The sequence below is a fragment of the Eumetopias jubatus genome, unplaced genomic scaffold (assembly GCF_037043125.1).
Source record: "Eumetopias jubatus isolate StellerSeaLion01/CBP00866 unplaced genomic scaffold, mEumJub1_p1.0 scaffold_3, whole genome shotgun sequence".
Classification (NCBI taxonomy): domain Eukaryota; kingdom Metazoa; phylum Chordata; class Mammalia; order Carnivora; family Otariidae; genus Eumetopias; species Eumetopias jubatus.
In genome coordinates, this window is record NW_028274809.1 from 128,784,231 (window position 1) to 128,799,167 (window position 14,937).

The window sequence follows — 14,937 nt, forward strand, 5'->3', positions numbered from 1 at the left end:
ATAGAACAATCTTGAGCAGTATGAATTAAAAAAAACTTAAGAAAATAACCTTTGAAATTAGTTATCTACATATTTGTGAATATAGGCAAGTTTTCTGAGTGCTGATGTAATGGCCTAGCAATTTGTGAAGTTATGGGGCAGGGTAGTAAGAGTGAAGATTTTTCTTTAGAACATCTTTGAAAATCTTTTTCAAGGCTCAATTTTAACTGTTAAAATTGTAACTGAAAAATTTGGCTTTGTCTTTTCTTATCTCTAGCAACTTTCTGACATGGGCAAAATATGTTAGTTCCTAGTTAATTAATTTCCACTTATTTTAGCTTGCTGGTTTTTCATGTTGAAGGTTTCCTCTGCTTTAGACATCTTTATTATTTTAATGGGTTTTTAGTACAGTGATGGAAATCTGTACTGACAGTCTTTTAACTGACTGGTCAAGATCCCTTTACAGGGTCATGAATTGGCTTAGTAAAGAGTGACTGGCAATGTTTTCTAAAAACAAAATAGAAGGTCTAAATCTGAGAACTGTAACAGTTGAAAAGCTAAAATGTTAACCAATGAAAAGTGGAAAGACATGTGTCAGTAATGATCATTCTGGTTTTAAAATAACTGATCTGATGCCCTTTCTAAACAGAATTAAATAGTATGCCCTACATCCCAAACAGCTTAGCTATAATCCTCAGGTCTCTTCATACCTCCATTGCAGTGTGGTTAGGGAGTGCTACTTTGCTTCCAAAGATGGGATGAGTATCTTACCATTTTTTTAGAGGAAGAAGAAGGGGGAGAAGGGGAGAAAAAAGGGTTAAAGGGGAATTACAAAGGGGAAAGGAAAATAATTTTATGTTCAGAGAACTATCCTGAAAGTTTTGGGATTCCCAAAGCTTTTCAGAGTGAAACAGAAAATAGGCATGAAGAACTTATACCTATACGATAATATGTAATGTTCTAAAAGACTAGTTCCTTCTGTTTTTAAGTATTTATAAAATGGTCGCTTAAAACCAAAATACAAAATACTACGTATTCTCTTATGGATTCCAAAGGTTTCACATTATAGGGAAAAGATTAACATTACTGTAATACCTGACAAAATATTTTGAGCCACTTTCTCACTCCATTCAGGTAATTCCTTTGCTTTTTCTTCTGAAACTGGCTCATAGGGTACAATGTGACTCAGATTAACTTCTTCACTTGAAGTGTCTTTAACCTAGTAAAAATGTTTCAAAATGTAAAACAATAAAAAACTTAGATGGGGAAAAATTATAAGCATTATGTAATAAAATATTAAGTCAACAAATACTAGATATAATTAATAAAAATATCTGCAGCCAACATAGTTACCAGTACATTTTATAATATAAAGCAAAATACTACAACTGCCATAAAGTTTACAACTGTACTGGTCTTATATAAGGTCCCCCTGGTAAGTAAGGTTTAAATACCAACATACCTCCAATACAGCATTTATCAAATCATATTTAAACTGATGAGACTATGAGTTCTTTCATAAACCTATCAACCCCTTGATGATAGTATGTGCAGGATACTCAGTAAGATTTAAAAGATTTGTTAAATGACTCAATCATTAAGGAGGGATGTATCCAAATAAACTGCCTTTGATAGAAATCAAGTAAAAGCAAGTAAAAATATATGAGCACGGAAGAATCTGCTATTCCATCCAAATGGAAATGAGGACACAGATATACCTGTATTTCGCTAATTAAACAGCTGTTATAAGAACTAGGGCCAACACTTAAAATGTCAAAGCTAAATTTATTCATTCTAAGAACTTAGCAGGCTAACTCAGAACTCATAATACTATAAAGTTACTTGAAAATCAAACTTCCCAATAGAAACACGAAGAGAACTTCACTTAAAATAAAAAACAACATTAAAAACGTAAAAACTTCTATGGGGGGAGGGGAAGCCATTATAAATAAAACCCAAAGACAAACTGAACATAATATTAGGAACTTCTATCTTTAATAATGAGCCAATGTCCTAATATATAAGGAGCCCCTGGAAATTTAGAAGAAAAAGACTAGCGACCCGGTAATAAAAAATGGACAAAGGACAAGAATAGACATCACACAGGAAACAAAATTCAAGGAACCCTTAAAAGCAGATACACAACAGCACTCATAATAAAATCAATGCAAATTAAGATATTCCAATACATCATTTCTCATCTATCAGACTGCCAAAATACAGAAAGGCTGTTCACCCACTTTGTAGACTAAGCTATGAAAAAATAGGTCTACACTGCTGGTGGGAATGTTAAACAGTATAGTCCTTAGGGAGGGCAACTTAACAAAATCTATCAAAATTACAAAAAAGCATTTATTTACTGATTCAGTAACCCCACTTCTAAGAGTTTATCTGATGAATTACCTGCAAATGTATGAATCAATGGATCTACAAATCCATCCAAATGGAGCTACAAAGCTACTCACCGAAGCACTGGTTTCTAATAGCAAAAGCTTAGAATACAATGAAATACGAGGTAGCTATAAAAAGAATTGAGAGGGTTCTCCATTTATTAACATTGAAAGATCCCTAGAATTTATTATCAAATAAAAAAAATACAGGACACTCTATGATGTTAACTTTTGTATAAGAAAGGGAGAGAAATCTGTTTTTATTTGCTTTTACCTGCCTCAAGGAACCTAGGGAAGAAACGTAAGATCTTGATAAAAAGTGATTACCTACTGTGGCAGGGAAAATGGTATGGACAAAGGTGGGAATAAAGTTTATCAATGTATCTACCTGCTTATATAATTTGATTTTTACAGTTAACAAATTAAATTTTTTAAAAATGGAAGTTTTAAATGATGTGAAAAATTTCCAAATATATTAAGTAAAAAAGAAAGGAGCAAAACAGTATGTCTCCCATGGTTCCATTTGTATTATTATGTGAATGTGTGCATATATGTGTATATTCACACACAAAATAAATGTGTATGTATATGTTTAAATATATCTGCAAGGATAAGAAGCTAGCAATAATCTATCTGGAGCAGGGAGCTAGGTGGCTGAGGGATAGGAATGGGAGGTAGACCTACTTCTCACTAAGTATCTTTTGTTTTAGATTTGCTTTTTGTATATTAACTTAAAAATTTTTTAATAAATATATTTCTTGGAACCATCTTGGACTCCTAATGTCCTCCATAAAGCTGGTCTAAGATGTTCAACATAATCCACAAATAAATGTGGAATATTCAAGGGGTACTTGGGTGGCTTAGCTGGTTAAGTGTCTGCCTTCAGCTCAGGTCATGATCCCAGGGTCCTGGGGTCTAGCCGCATGTCGGGCTCCCTGCTTGGCAGGAATCTGCTTCTCCTCCTCCCTCTGCCCCCACCCTGCTTGTGTGCTCTCTCAAATGAATAGAATCTTTAAAAAAAATTTTAAATGTAGAATATTCAAGTGTATGAATCTATTCTAAGATAATTATTGAGCACTTACAATATAGTATACAACAACAAACAATACTGTAATTCAATACTAACACAATGCTATTTTCTTTCTTCATATATTTGCTTATATTACTACTTCTGCCTAGAATCCCCTTCAATCTGCTATATGTATGGCCAACTTTTGTTTCACCTTCAGGACTCATTTTAGCCATAATGCCCTCTCAGAAGCCTTCCTTACTGCTTCCCACACCACCATAGGCCCATACTGATGAGGCTAGGTTGTACATTAGATGGTGCAATCTAGCTTACTATATAACCTATGTACCTTTATCTAATGATCACACTGGCTAGAAATGCTCTTTGCTAATCTGTCCTCCCCACTAGACAATAAGTTTCTTGAGATAAGAAATTTAACTTTTCCACTATGCTCAGCATTCTTGCACTAAATACTTACTGAACTTACTATCACTTGGAGCATATCATATACTCAGGATCTAAAAAATAAAAAACTACTAAACATCCATTTATTTTTTTTATTTATTCATGAGAGACGGTGGGGGGGGGGGGAGAGAGAGAAGCAGAGGGAGAAGCAGGCTCCCAAGGAGCAGGGAGCCCGATGCAGGACTCGATCCCAGGACTCTGGGATCATGACCTGAGCTGAAGGCAGACGCTTAACCATCTGAGCCACCCAGGCGCCCTAAACATCTATTTTTTTAAAGATTTATTTATTAGAGAGTGAGTGCTCAAGTGCAGGGAGGAAGGGTTGTTGGAGAGGGAGAGAGAGTCCCAAGCAGACTCTATGCTGAGCGCGAAGCTGGACGTGGAGCTCAATCCTAGCACCCCAAGATCTAGACCTGAGCTGAAACCAAAAGTCAGATGTTCAACTGACTGTGCCACCAAGGCACCCCACTACTAAACATATTTTTAAAAAACTCTCTTTCCTGATGACCATCCATAAAGAAACAAGAGACTGAATAAAAATGGTAGTGTAAAGAAAAGCATACCTAGCCCTAAGATTCTGGTGTATAAAGGAAGGTAGAGAACAACACAACACAAAACAAAAAGATACGCATTAATGCAAGTACAAAAATCTTTCCAATACTTCAAAAAAAGCTATCCCCCAAAACATAGAGTATGTTTTAAAACAGTTTAAGTAACAAACACTGGAAAGGAAAATATTAAAGCTGATTCTAATTATTTTTGCCAGTGATCAATTTGTGACTCTGAAAGTTGCTCTGCTTTAGTAAACAGGGATAAGATCTTATAAATAATTGAAACTGGTTAAAAGTACCATTAGAATAGGACACATACATATACCTTATTGCTTTTTTACTTATTTTACTTACTTTTTTCCCCCTTTTTCCTTTATGACGCACGTCCTTATTGTCTTGGTCCAATGAAGGACCCAACTGTCTCACATCAGTGCCACTGGCTTCCTTCAGTTGGTCAGAGGAGCATCTAGCTCTTCCAGGGATTTGGAATTCATTTTCTCCTTCTGCCCGGTTCCAGTTGGCCTAGGGGGTAGACCAAACCTTAGATCAAATTTGAATTTTCTCTAAGCTATGCTCTACTAATGTGCTTGTTCAAACACTGATGTGTTTGAGAGTCTATAAATACAACCACTTTTGCTTGTCTTTCCTCTATACTTTTATCTCATCACCAAACCTCAACCTCTTGAGTTCTTTAGTTCACAGCATACTAAACCAAATTTCTAAAGACAAAGCATAAAAGATAAACTTACAGAAGTTGTTAGTGTAAGTTATCATTAAGTCAGATGTAGCTACATTTCAATTTAATTAAATAACAAATGGTAAGTTTTAGGAAACATGTGTAAAACTAAATGAGTTTAAAGGCAATGAACAAAACTCATGTCCAGCTTAACCACTCTGCGTTGCTGGAAGACTGATTTTGTTTTGTTTTTGCACTTAATACTGAAGGTATTCTGCTCACATATACTTTGCTGAATGAATACTTAAGAGTAAAGACAAGTCAAAATTATAGCTAGTAACTAACTTTTGTTTACAGTTGGGAGTTCTGGGACAACAGAGCAAACTAAAAACGATGCACAACCAAAAAGTAAACATATAAAAGTTGGTTTACTTTCTTTCCTAAAGCCCAGTAATATAGGTCCAATGAATGTAGGAGTGAAGGGAGAAACTGCTCCATGATAGGTCTGAAATAATTAAGAATGTCACTTCATTCAGCTAGTTAACAGTAAAGACTTGAACTCTTATCCATTTGACCATGTTTCTGCCTTTGTCAACTACTCTCCATGAGCACACTGAGGCTACACACGCTTCTGTAAGGGTACCACGTTTTGTTACCATAGCTTAAACGTTTAGCATTGGCCATGCTAAAGTATATGTTGATCACCAGGTCATTCTCATATATGGTTCATACAACCTAATGCTATAGAGGACTCTGACCTTTTGCTTAGCTAGTCTGCTCCTGTCACCTGTGATCTTTTCGATATAGGTATGGAATGAAACGGTATTCTACTTCCTGAGAAAACAGGAACAGAGCTTTTAAGACTGAACTAAAAGGAAACTATTTTGTAAAATATTCCCTGATAACCTTCCTGAACTGTGTGTATACTTTTATTTCATCACTTATCATCATCCTGTGCCTGAGAATAGGAGCTGTTAAATAGTATCTTTATGGTTAGTCTCTTGTTCTGTCTTCCCACACATCATTTAACACACTTAGTTAAATAATGGATTCTAAATATACACTGAAGTAGAGAATAAGAGAGTAAACTATCATGCTGTCAATCTCCTTCAACTTCAGAAAACTGTCAATATTCACAATCAAAAATATTTCCCCCCTTGTCCTACATCAGGATGGGCAAGAACACCTGAAGAACACCACTCTTTAATACTCTATATTTTAATTCCTTATGACAGATCAACACGTGGGCAGAAAAAAAACAGGCTTATTAGTAAGGCAAGTTCACAGGATGACAGACCATATTTTAAATTGCACTTTATTTTTTCTTTATTTAGCTTTATTTATCATGAGAAAAAAAGACAATTCCCTCAACTAAAACATGTTTCTTCCTCAAAATGCTAACAATCATGCCCCTAAATTGTCCTACATAACCCATTCACTAATGCCAAAATTGCCTTCACTTCACCATTTAGTCCCACTGGGCTATTTTCCAACTGAGCAGGAAGGCTGTGGTGATAACAATTCAAAGAACATTACTACTTGCCAGCACTGATATAAGATAGTTAATGTATTAACCTTTAATTTCACCACAGCCCAATGAAGTAGATATTATTCCCATTTTATGATAAAGAAACTAAAAAGATCAATAACTTGAGCAAAACAGCTATTAAGTGCAAGAGTTCAAATTCAAATCCAAGTAATTTGATCCCAGAGCCCACAATCCTAATGACTATTTACGGCCAATTTCCAGCTAGTATTTGTGAACACACAAGCAAATTATATATTCTGTTTTCTAACTTTGATCATATTAGACCCTACTACAATTTCTTTAAAAGTGTTAAGTGCTTACATTAAAGTAGATTTCATCCTAAAGATGATCACACAAGTTACCTGAAGCCGAAGGTCAGACATCTGTCTTAATAAATCCTCAAAGAGTTCTCTATCATCTTCTGGTAATTCAGAAGACAAGACAACCCCCACAAAGCATCCTGATGCTTGTAACATGGTATCAGGAAACATGTAGGCTCCCACAGTACATTTAAGAACTGGAGATCTATCAGGAACTAGAGGATACAACCAGTCACAAACCTGAAAGGATTAGTTAGGAAAAAAAAAAAATCAATGAATAGAACTAGGTTTTCACTGGTTTTAGAATTGTTATACCCGAAAATAAACATTTCAAAATTCTAAACGCATTTTACGTGGCTTTACAAAATCATTGGCATCAACAAATCCCCACTTAAAATAAGCCATTTGTTAGTCTGATCTTTGTATATATATCACCCACAAGAACTGTCCTGAAAATGTTATTGCTCCACTAACTATACAGTCTTCAAATTAGTGGCCTTAAATAGCCCACAAATAACCAATAACGAGTTAGTTTTAAATAAATAACAAAGTAAATTAAGACTTTCTTTATAATTCAAATTAGACATGCTTTTGTGGAAATAAACCGTTTTCAAGTACATGTATTTACTGATTTAATCCTCACAATTCCATGAAGTTAGATATTGTCATTTTACATACAAGAAAGAGGCACAGAGAGGTTAAGTTGCTCAGAGTCTGTGAAAAAAGGGGAGCTAGGATTTAGACACAAGCAATCTGGCACCAGAGAAGCCAAACAATTCCTTTAACTAGAAACGCAGCATTCACAGGGGCATTTGGGTGGCTGAGTTGGCTAAACATCTGACTTGATTTTGGCTCAGGTTATGATCTCAGGGTTGTGAGATAAAACGGAGTCCGCTTTGAGGTTCTCTCTCTCCTCTCCCTCTGCCCCTCTCCCCACAGTATGCTCTCTTAATAATAAAATCTTATAAAAAAAATAATAAACCCAGCATTCACAATGCTGCTTCATTTTTTTTTACTAAGTCTGAAAACCTGACATGACATAGCTAGAATAGATCATTATGTTTATAGATTTACCATCTACTATTAACTTCAATCAAAACAACACAAAGCTGCCCTGCAATATCATCAGATTGTCCATACACTAAGACTTAAGCTCACTTTCTGGAGATATAAATTCAGAAGAGACTAAGTTTAAATCATAATATCCAAATATATTCATTTCCATTGAGATTACATTCTTTGAGCAAGAAGAATACTTTTTTTTTAAAGATTTATTTATTTGACAGAGAAAGACACAGCAAGAGAGGGAACACAAGCAAGGGGAGTGGGAGAGGGAGAAGCAGGCTTCCCGCAAAGCAGGGAGCCCCGATGCGGGGCTCGATCCCAGGACCCTGGGATCATGACCTGAGCCGAAGGCAGACGCGTAACGAATGAGCCACCCAGGCGCCCAAGAAGAATATTCTAATTGTGCTGCTCATCCAGGACACACTGTTTTCCTAATTATTAAGAAACTTGGGAGAACAATCTATTATCAAAATATTGTGCAAATGAGTCAAAGAGCATGAAAGAATTTCATATAAAAAATGGAAAAGTCTGGTACACTGCCATCATCTCTGACCAACAGAATATAAACCTAAAGGATCAGAGTATCTAAGTCTGATTCTTTCTTGGAAAATCCTTATAAACCTTTTCAAATTCTTCTTTTATAGATTCTCTTTTTGAGTCATCTCAAATGCCACTCTCCATCTTTTATAAGTCAAACTTTAGAGAAGTCATAATAAAACTGATTGTGTCTTCCAAAGTATGATATATTACCATGAGTGGTATATGAAATGACCTTAAGTAATATACCAGATTATTTAAATTTGAGTAGTAATGTATCTCAATGTATTAGGAAAAAATACATCTGTTCCTCAATTTCGCAGTTGTTACTGGTTGGGATGATAAAATTAACAAATGAGACATTTATTTATCTACCTACCTATCTACCTACCTATTTATTTAAGAGAAGCCAGAGGGAGAGGGAGAATCTTGACCCTGAGATCATGACCTGGGCTGAAATCAAAATTGGACACTTAGCCAACTGAGCCATCCAGGAACCCAACAAATGAGACATTTAAATTGAAATATTAAGAAAGTAATAATAGCAGAAGTATGAAACTGACAAAAAAAAAGTTGCAAAGGTTGTACTTAAATAAAATTTGGGAAAGTTTTCTTTTATTGTCATGATTTCTCTAAGACTAACTACATTCTGGACACCCTGATTGAACTGGAGTATCTCCAAATCTTCTGAAATGAAACTTTATAGACCTTTCTCAGGGTAGATCATTACAGATTGGAAGGCTTATCCACCACAGGCTGATTTCTCCCAGATTCACTTTCAGAGAGAAACCTTATGTCTAAGTTCTAATGAACTGACTACAAATTTAATAGGTTTAAAAAGGTTATTAAACTAAAACCTAGAGAAAAATAGTTTTTAGAAACCCTAGAATTCTATGCCTGCCTACTTAAGACCAAATAAATTTCTAATTTCATGAATAGATGTTTGCAATATAAAAAGTTATATTTTTAAAAAAGTGTATTTAACTTCTAATACTCAGCTGATTTAGTGTTTGTTTTTCAGAACAGAGACATTCAGTAAACACAAGTTAACTGCCTTTTAGGTCACTGTTACAAATATCTGAATACATGCAAATGAGAGCCCCTTCAAGAGACTCAAATTAAACTTTGGGTGAAATTTTACTTATTATTTACAACCAAAAATAGGAGATACTAGAAAGATTAAAAACACTTTATTTAAAGCACTCAAACAGGATAAATTTTTACTACAGAACAAGTCACTTTATTGGTTGAGCTCTGTAACCAAGTAGAGTGTTTCTGATATTCATTTCCCATATCTCAAGTAGCCTGGGCCCCAAAGGTTTATTTTTTATTGTATTTTACTGTATGTATGTATTTATTTATTTATAGTTTTTTTTAGGGGGGGACAGAGGGGGAAGGAGAGAGAGAATCTTAAGCAGGCTCCATGCCCAACATGGAGCCTTGCTTGATATCACAACCCTGAGATGGTGACCTGCGCTGAAATCAAGAGTCTGACACTTAACTGAGCCATCCAGGCACTGCCCTTTCCCCAAAGGTTTTAAATTCCACTGTTACAACACAGCTCTATTACCAGTTCGGCAGAAAATATTACAGCTTTTATCAGCCTCTTCACAATCCCAATCAACATGCCTACTCTTTCTACCTCAAGGATTCTTTCCTAAAATAACCTACGGGATACAAAATATTCTTCCTATCCAATAATGAAGTCTTTTTTTTTTTTTAGCAATGCCCCCAAATATCTCCTTCATACACACTTAGTAAGTCTCCAACTACCTTTAAACATCTTTCAAGTTGATTCCATGTAAAAGCTGCATAAGAATTAAAAGTGGAATATACCAAAAAACAAAATCAATCTAGGTAACTAGTGCTATAACTAAACCAACAGCATCATCTGGACTCTGGACAAAAAGACCTGCTTTGTTCAAATAGTCATCTTCCTGACATGCATGCAAACTTCTGTTATACCCAGTGTAAATGGAGTTCTCATTTCTAGAACCCAACTCCTTATACTGACGTCCAATCATTTAAAAACAGATTATTACAACATCACCTTCAAAATATTGCCTTTAGAATATTTCATTAATTCCACAGCAGTTCCCTAACAAAACCAGTTGTTATTTAGCACCAGTCTTTACTCTTGGACCAAGGGCATTTCCGATAAATTTATCTGCTTGGAATGTTAGAAATGCATCTTAAATTATCATCACAATTTCTACTTCTATACCAAAGTTTCTTAACCTCTGCATGATTAACATTTTGGGTTAGATAATATTGATTGATGAACTGATCCTGTTTAGAAGTTTAGCAGTCCCACCTGGCCTCTACCTACTATATGCCAGTAGCAGTAGCACAACCCACCCCCCGGTTGTGACAACCAAAATGTCTCCAGACATTGTCAAAATGTCCTTGGGTTGAAGAGTTGGGGGCGGGAATCATCCCTGGTTGAGAACCACTGTTCGATATACTGGGCTGGGTCTAGCCCAGATCAACCCCTCAGATGGGGCTTGACAACATTTGTGGAAATCTACAGTTAACACATCCACATGAGTTACATAAATCCCTTTTGAAATTGAAGTTATTAGGTTTCTTCTTCAATAAAGAATTAAAATTTTAAGGATGAATTCTCCGATGCCCCTCAGATCTTGTCATCACAATTTTAATACTAAAACACAATTTTGAAAAAAATAAAAATATTTTGTATCTTTAAAAAAAGAATCTATTAAACACATATTTAAGGCTCATAAATTTCACAGATTAATAAGGAACTAGAATAATCTTTTTGCACTTATTGTCCTAGACACATAATAAATACTGACAAACAAAAATGATGTATTCAATATATATTTCAAATTATGTTTACATTTTTCTTTGGCTTACCTGAAGAAACCCAGGAGGACGGTTTAGAACAGTATCAAGAGAATTATCCAAGAACCTCACAATTCGAAGGTACCCTGGATATGAAGGTGCACTAACCTCCCCTGCAGGATTTACAAAAAAAATCTGTACTCCGTTTGGTATCAAAATCAACTCATCTGCATCTAGCCCTAAGGTCTCAAGAGGAGGTGGCTGAGAATGATTCCTATAAAAGTCTTCTCCAACTGATGAAAATTCCCCAGATTCTGTTCCATAGGATACAGTGTAATGACCCTCAGCAGCCTGAGGAGTATAAGCAGGAGGTGCTTCTGCTGGATGACTCTGAGATGGTAAGGATAAAGAACTAGGTGCAGGAACCAACCCTGTACTTGTCGTTGAAGTGTTTCCATTTACTTCAGTGTGCTGAGGAGGTGAACTAAAGGACTGAGGCTCTGGTGACTTTTCAGGCATGTCTTTAGGTGGAAATTCTGGATATAACTTGGGTACTTCCTGAAGATCATTCCGTAGAGAAGTGGCAAGACCCTTCTCCAGAATTTCCAACCTGGTACGTACATTCTGTAGTGTTTCTTTCATTTTCTGTTGCATCTGCCTAGCAGATTCCCACCCAGCACCTATGTGTTCAGGCTCTGTCGATGATATGCTGATTCCTCTGAGCAAGTGTCCTATTCCTTGCTTATAGTAGTTCTTTGCTTCTTCCTTCTGACCTAATTCATCTGTATTCAGTCCCTTATTAACAAATAAAAAGGCCTTCTTGTATGCTTCCTTGATGATCTTAATTTCAGCAGGCTCTCCATCTTGTGGTTCTTGCTCCATTTCTGCCAAACAGAAAATATTATCTTTAATTATCTAATTTAACTATTTGTTTACTGAATTATTATCAATTTCCCCTACCTAAATATATTTCAACAAGACAGGAGCCTTGCTGGTCTGTCCTGTTCACTATTGTATTTTCTAACCCTATTATTAGATCTGACATAGAGAATGCACTCAATTTGTATTTGCTGAATAGATAAATAATGCTCTTGTTCCTAAATACCATTTTAATTAAAAACAGAAGAGAACAAGTCAGAATATATCTATTGAATAATTTTCTTGTTACAGTTTCTTATAATAAATAAATGTTTCCCACCATGTAGCTAATGTTGGAACCAAAGAGCCTCATTCTAAAATTCATTATAATATAAATCCAGATTATATCCAGCTAATTATAAATGAGGTTGAAGGGTGCCTGGGTGGCTCTCTCACTTAACCATCCGACTCTTGATTTCAGCTCAGGTCATGATCTCAGGGTCGTGAGATTGAGCCCTGAGTCAGGCTCTGTGCTGAGCAAGGAATCTGCTTTGGATTCTCTCTTCCTCTCCCTCTGGCCCTCCTGCTCATGCCCACAACTTTCTCTCAAATAAATAAACAAATCTTTAAAAAAAAAAAAAAAAGAGGTTGAATCATTGGAGAGGACAGAAATGAGAAAAAATTATCTGGATGAAGCTTTAAAGTTACCCAATTCCACTTAAAGGTGGCAGGTTACTCACATACAGTTAGCCCTGTTCCCTCCCAAAACTCCATTAAAATAACTCTAGCAAGATTAAAAAGGCATAACCTCTTATTCCTGTTAATGAGAAAAAAACATGAACAGGTACTTCACAAAAGATGATCTTTAAATGGCACGTGAAAAGGTGTTCAACATCTGATCTTGTCTATACCTACATTTCAAAGCTTATGTTACATGTGTGCTGAAAGATTTCCTGAAATAATGTGTCACTGGAGGAAATGGGCTGCCTACTGAAAAGAAAAGTGTGTGTGGGGCGGTGGGGGGAAGTGGTGATGGTGGTGTAATTCCATGGGTCAGCTGCTGAATAGCATTTCTTGCTGGCATCTCCATCTTGGGAGAAAGAAAAAGTTTAGCAGGAGAAAAAACCTGGAAATCAGGTGAAATGTAGTTGGGAATTTCTGCACAGAAAGTAAAAGTCTGTACTAAAATACTGTATTTTTAATTTGGGATTTATTCCAGGATTTGATATATTCTCAGCAGTCACTGAGAAAATGCATTTCACAGGGGTAAGAACTGCAAAATAGTACTTTAAAAAACAAAACAAAAATATAAATAATACCTGTCATATCCCTAATCACAGTTAAGACCTTATCAAGTGGCTTGAAAAGACAAAAACCATTATTACTTGATTCCACATACTTTAATTTTTATTTTTAAAATTTCTTTTAAAGATCAAGAGGCACCTGAGTCGCTCAGTTAAGCGTCTGCCTTCAGCTCAGGTCATGATCCTGGGGTCCTGGGATGGAGCAGCATCAGGCTCTCTGCTCAGCGGGGAGCTTGCTTCTCCCTCTCCCCTCTCTCCCAACTTCTGCCCTCTCTCTCTCTTTCTCTCCAAGTCTTTAAAAAAGAAAAAAATAAAGACTGATTTTATTTATTTAAAGTGGGGAGGGGCACAGGGAGATGGAGACAGAGTCTTAAGCAGACTCCAGCTGGGCATGGAGCGGGAGGCCGGGATCTATCTCACCACCTGAGCAGAAACCAAGAGTCGGCAGCTTAACCAACTGTGCCACTCAGGCGCCCCTCACATACTTTCATTTTTAAAGTTGAGAACAGCAAGTTTTGGAATGTCAATCTATAGTATTAAATAAAACAGTACCCACACCAGTATAATCCTCTTAAATCCCAACCCAAATCCTGGTTCCAGACACAAATAGCGTATTTATTTTTTGACACGTTCTAATAAAAGAAGTAAAACGTGTTTGTTTCAGACATAACTATGAGCGGATGTGCAACGTGTAAGCTTTAAAAAAAAATCTCAGGAGAAAAGGTAAAATTCTGAATCAAACACCTGACAATTTAGTTCAATCCCATAAACACTAAAAGCAGTAACATCAAGCTAAGGTCAACATCACAAGTAGTCTCTAATACAAAAGGTGCTCTAATGCCTGCCTACCTGGCCCTTTACAAAAAAAGAAGACGGAGCTTTTTCAAATACCTGTATGCAACTCCCTGCAATAGCATCCCACCCATTCTTGTCAAGGGAACTACACAAACGACGTTTCAGAAAGCCCACGGGTGAGAAAGAACCAACATAAAACCTTCCTGTTTCAAACCGGTTTCCTAGAAAGTCACCAAATGGGGTCTGTTATAGCACAGAAAAGCAATAAAAAAATAGCTCCGTTCGTAACTGGGGACAGTCTTACGTTCCTTTTTTCTTGGTTTTGCCTTTGGAAATTTCAAAGAAAACTTGTTGAATTCTTATTTAAACCAGTATTTCAGAAGCAGCAACAATCTTGAACGCAAATCCATTAAATTACAATGCAATAAAGTAAATTTCGAGGATCCTTAAGTGAAAGAGTAAAACAATTCATTAGTGGGAAAATGGGCCAACCCTACCGTAACGCAATAATGCCGTGTCACGAAACAGTGCACATTCCAAGAGAAACTTTTTTCAGACATAGAAATTAGGTCGGAGAGAGCCTCTGCGATGCTCGATCCCTAATGAACATGAACAAATGTATTCGAAAGAGCAAAATCCGTGCGCTATCCATTCC

At 36.1% G+C, this 14,937-nt stretch overlaps 1 protein-coding gene across 8 annotated transcripts in view; it reads right to left on the reverse strand.

Annotated features, from left to right (window-relative positions):
- Window positions 1–14,937, reverse strand: part of SPART (spartin) — a 28,535-nt gene that overhangs the window by 12,696 nt on the left and 902 nt on the right. For 5 of the 8 annotated variants that reach the window (XM_028106268.2, XM_028106259.2, XM_028106278.2 and 2 more), the window contains exons 2-5: window positions 11,398–12,209; window positions 6,961–7,158; window positions 4,749–4,916; window positions 1,075–1,198 (exon numbers count right to left, since the gene is read on the reverse strand). In XM_028106268.2, the coding sequence (XP_027962069.1) occupies window positions 1,075–1,198; window positions 4,749–4,916; window positions 6,961–7,158; window positions 11,398–12,207 (1,300 nt within the window). In that variant the 5' untranslated portion in view covers window positions 12,208–12,209. Of the gene's footprint in view, window positions 1–1,074; window positions 1,199–4,748; window positions 4,917–6,960; window positions 7,159–11,397; window positions 12,210–13,626; window positions 13,781–14,779; window positions 14,882–14,937 lie in introns of all 8 variants that reach the window. The other 3 variants (XM_088021807.1, XM_088021806.1, XM_028106250.2) reach the window with 2 other exon arrangements.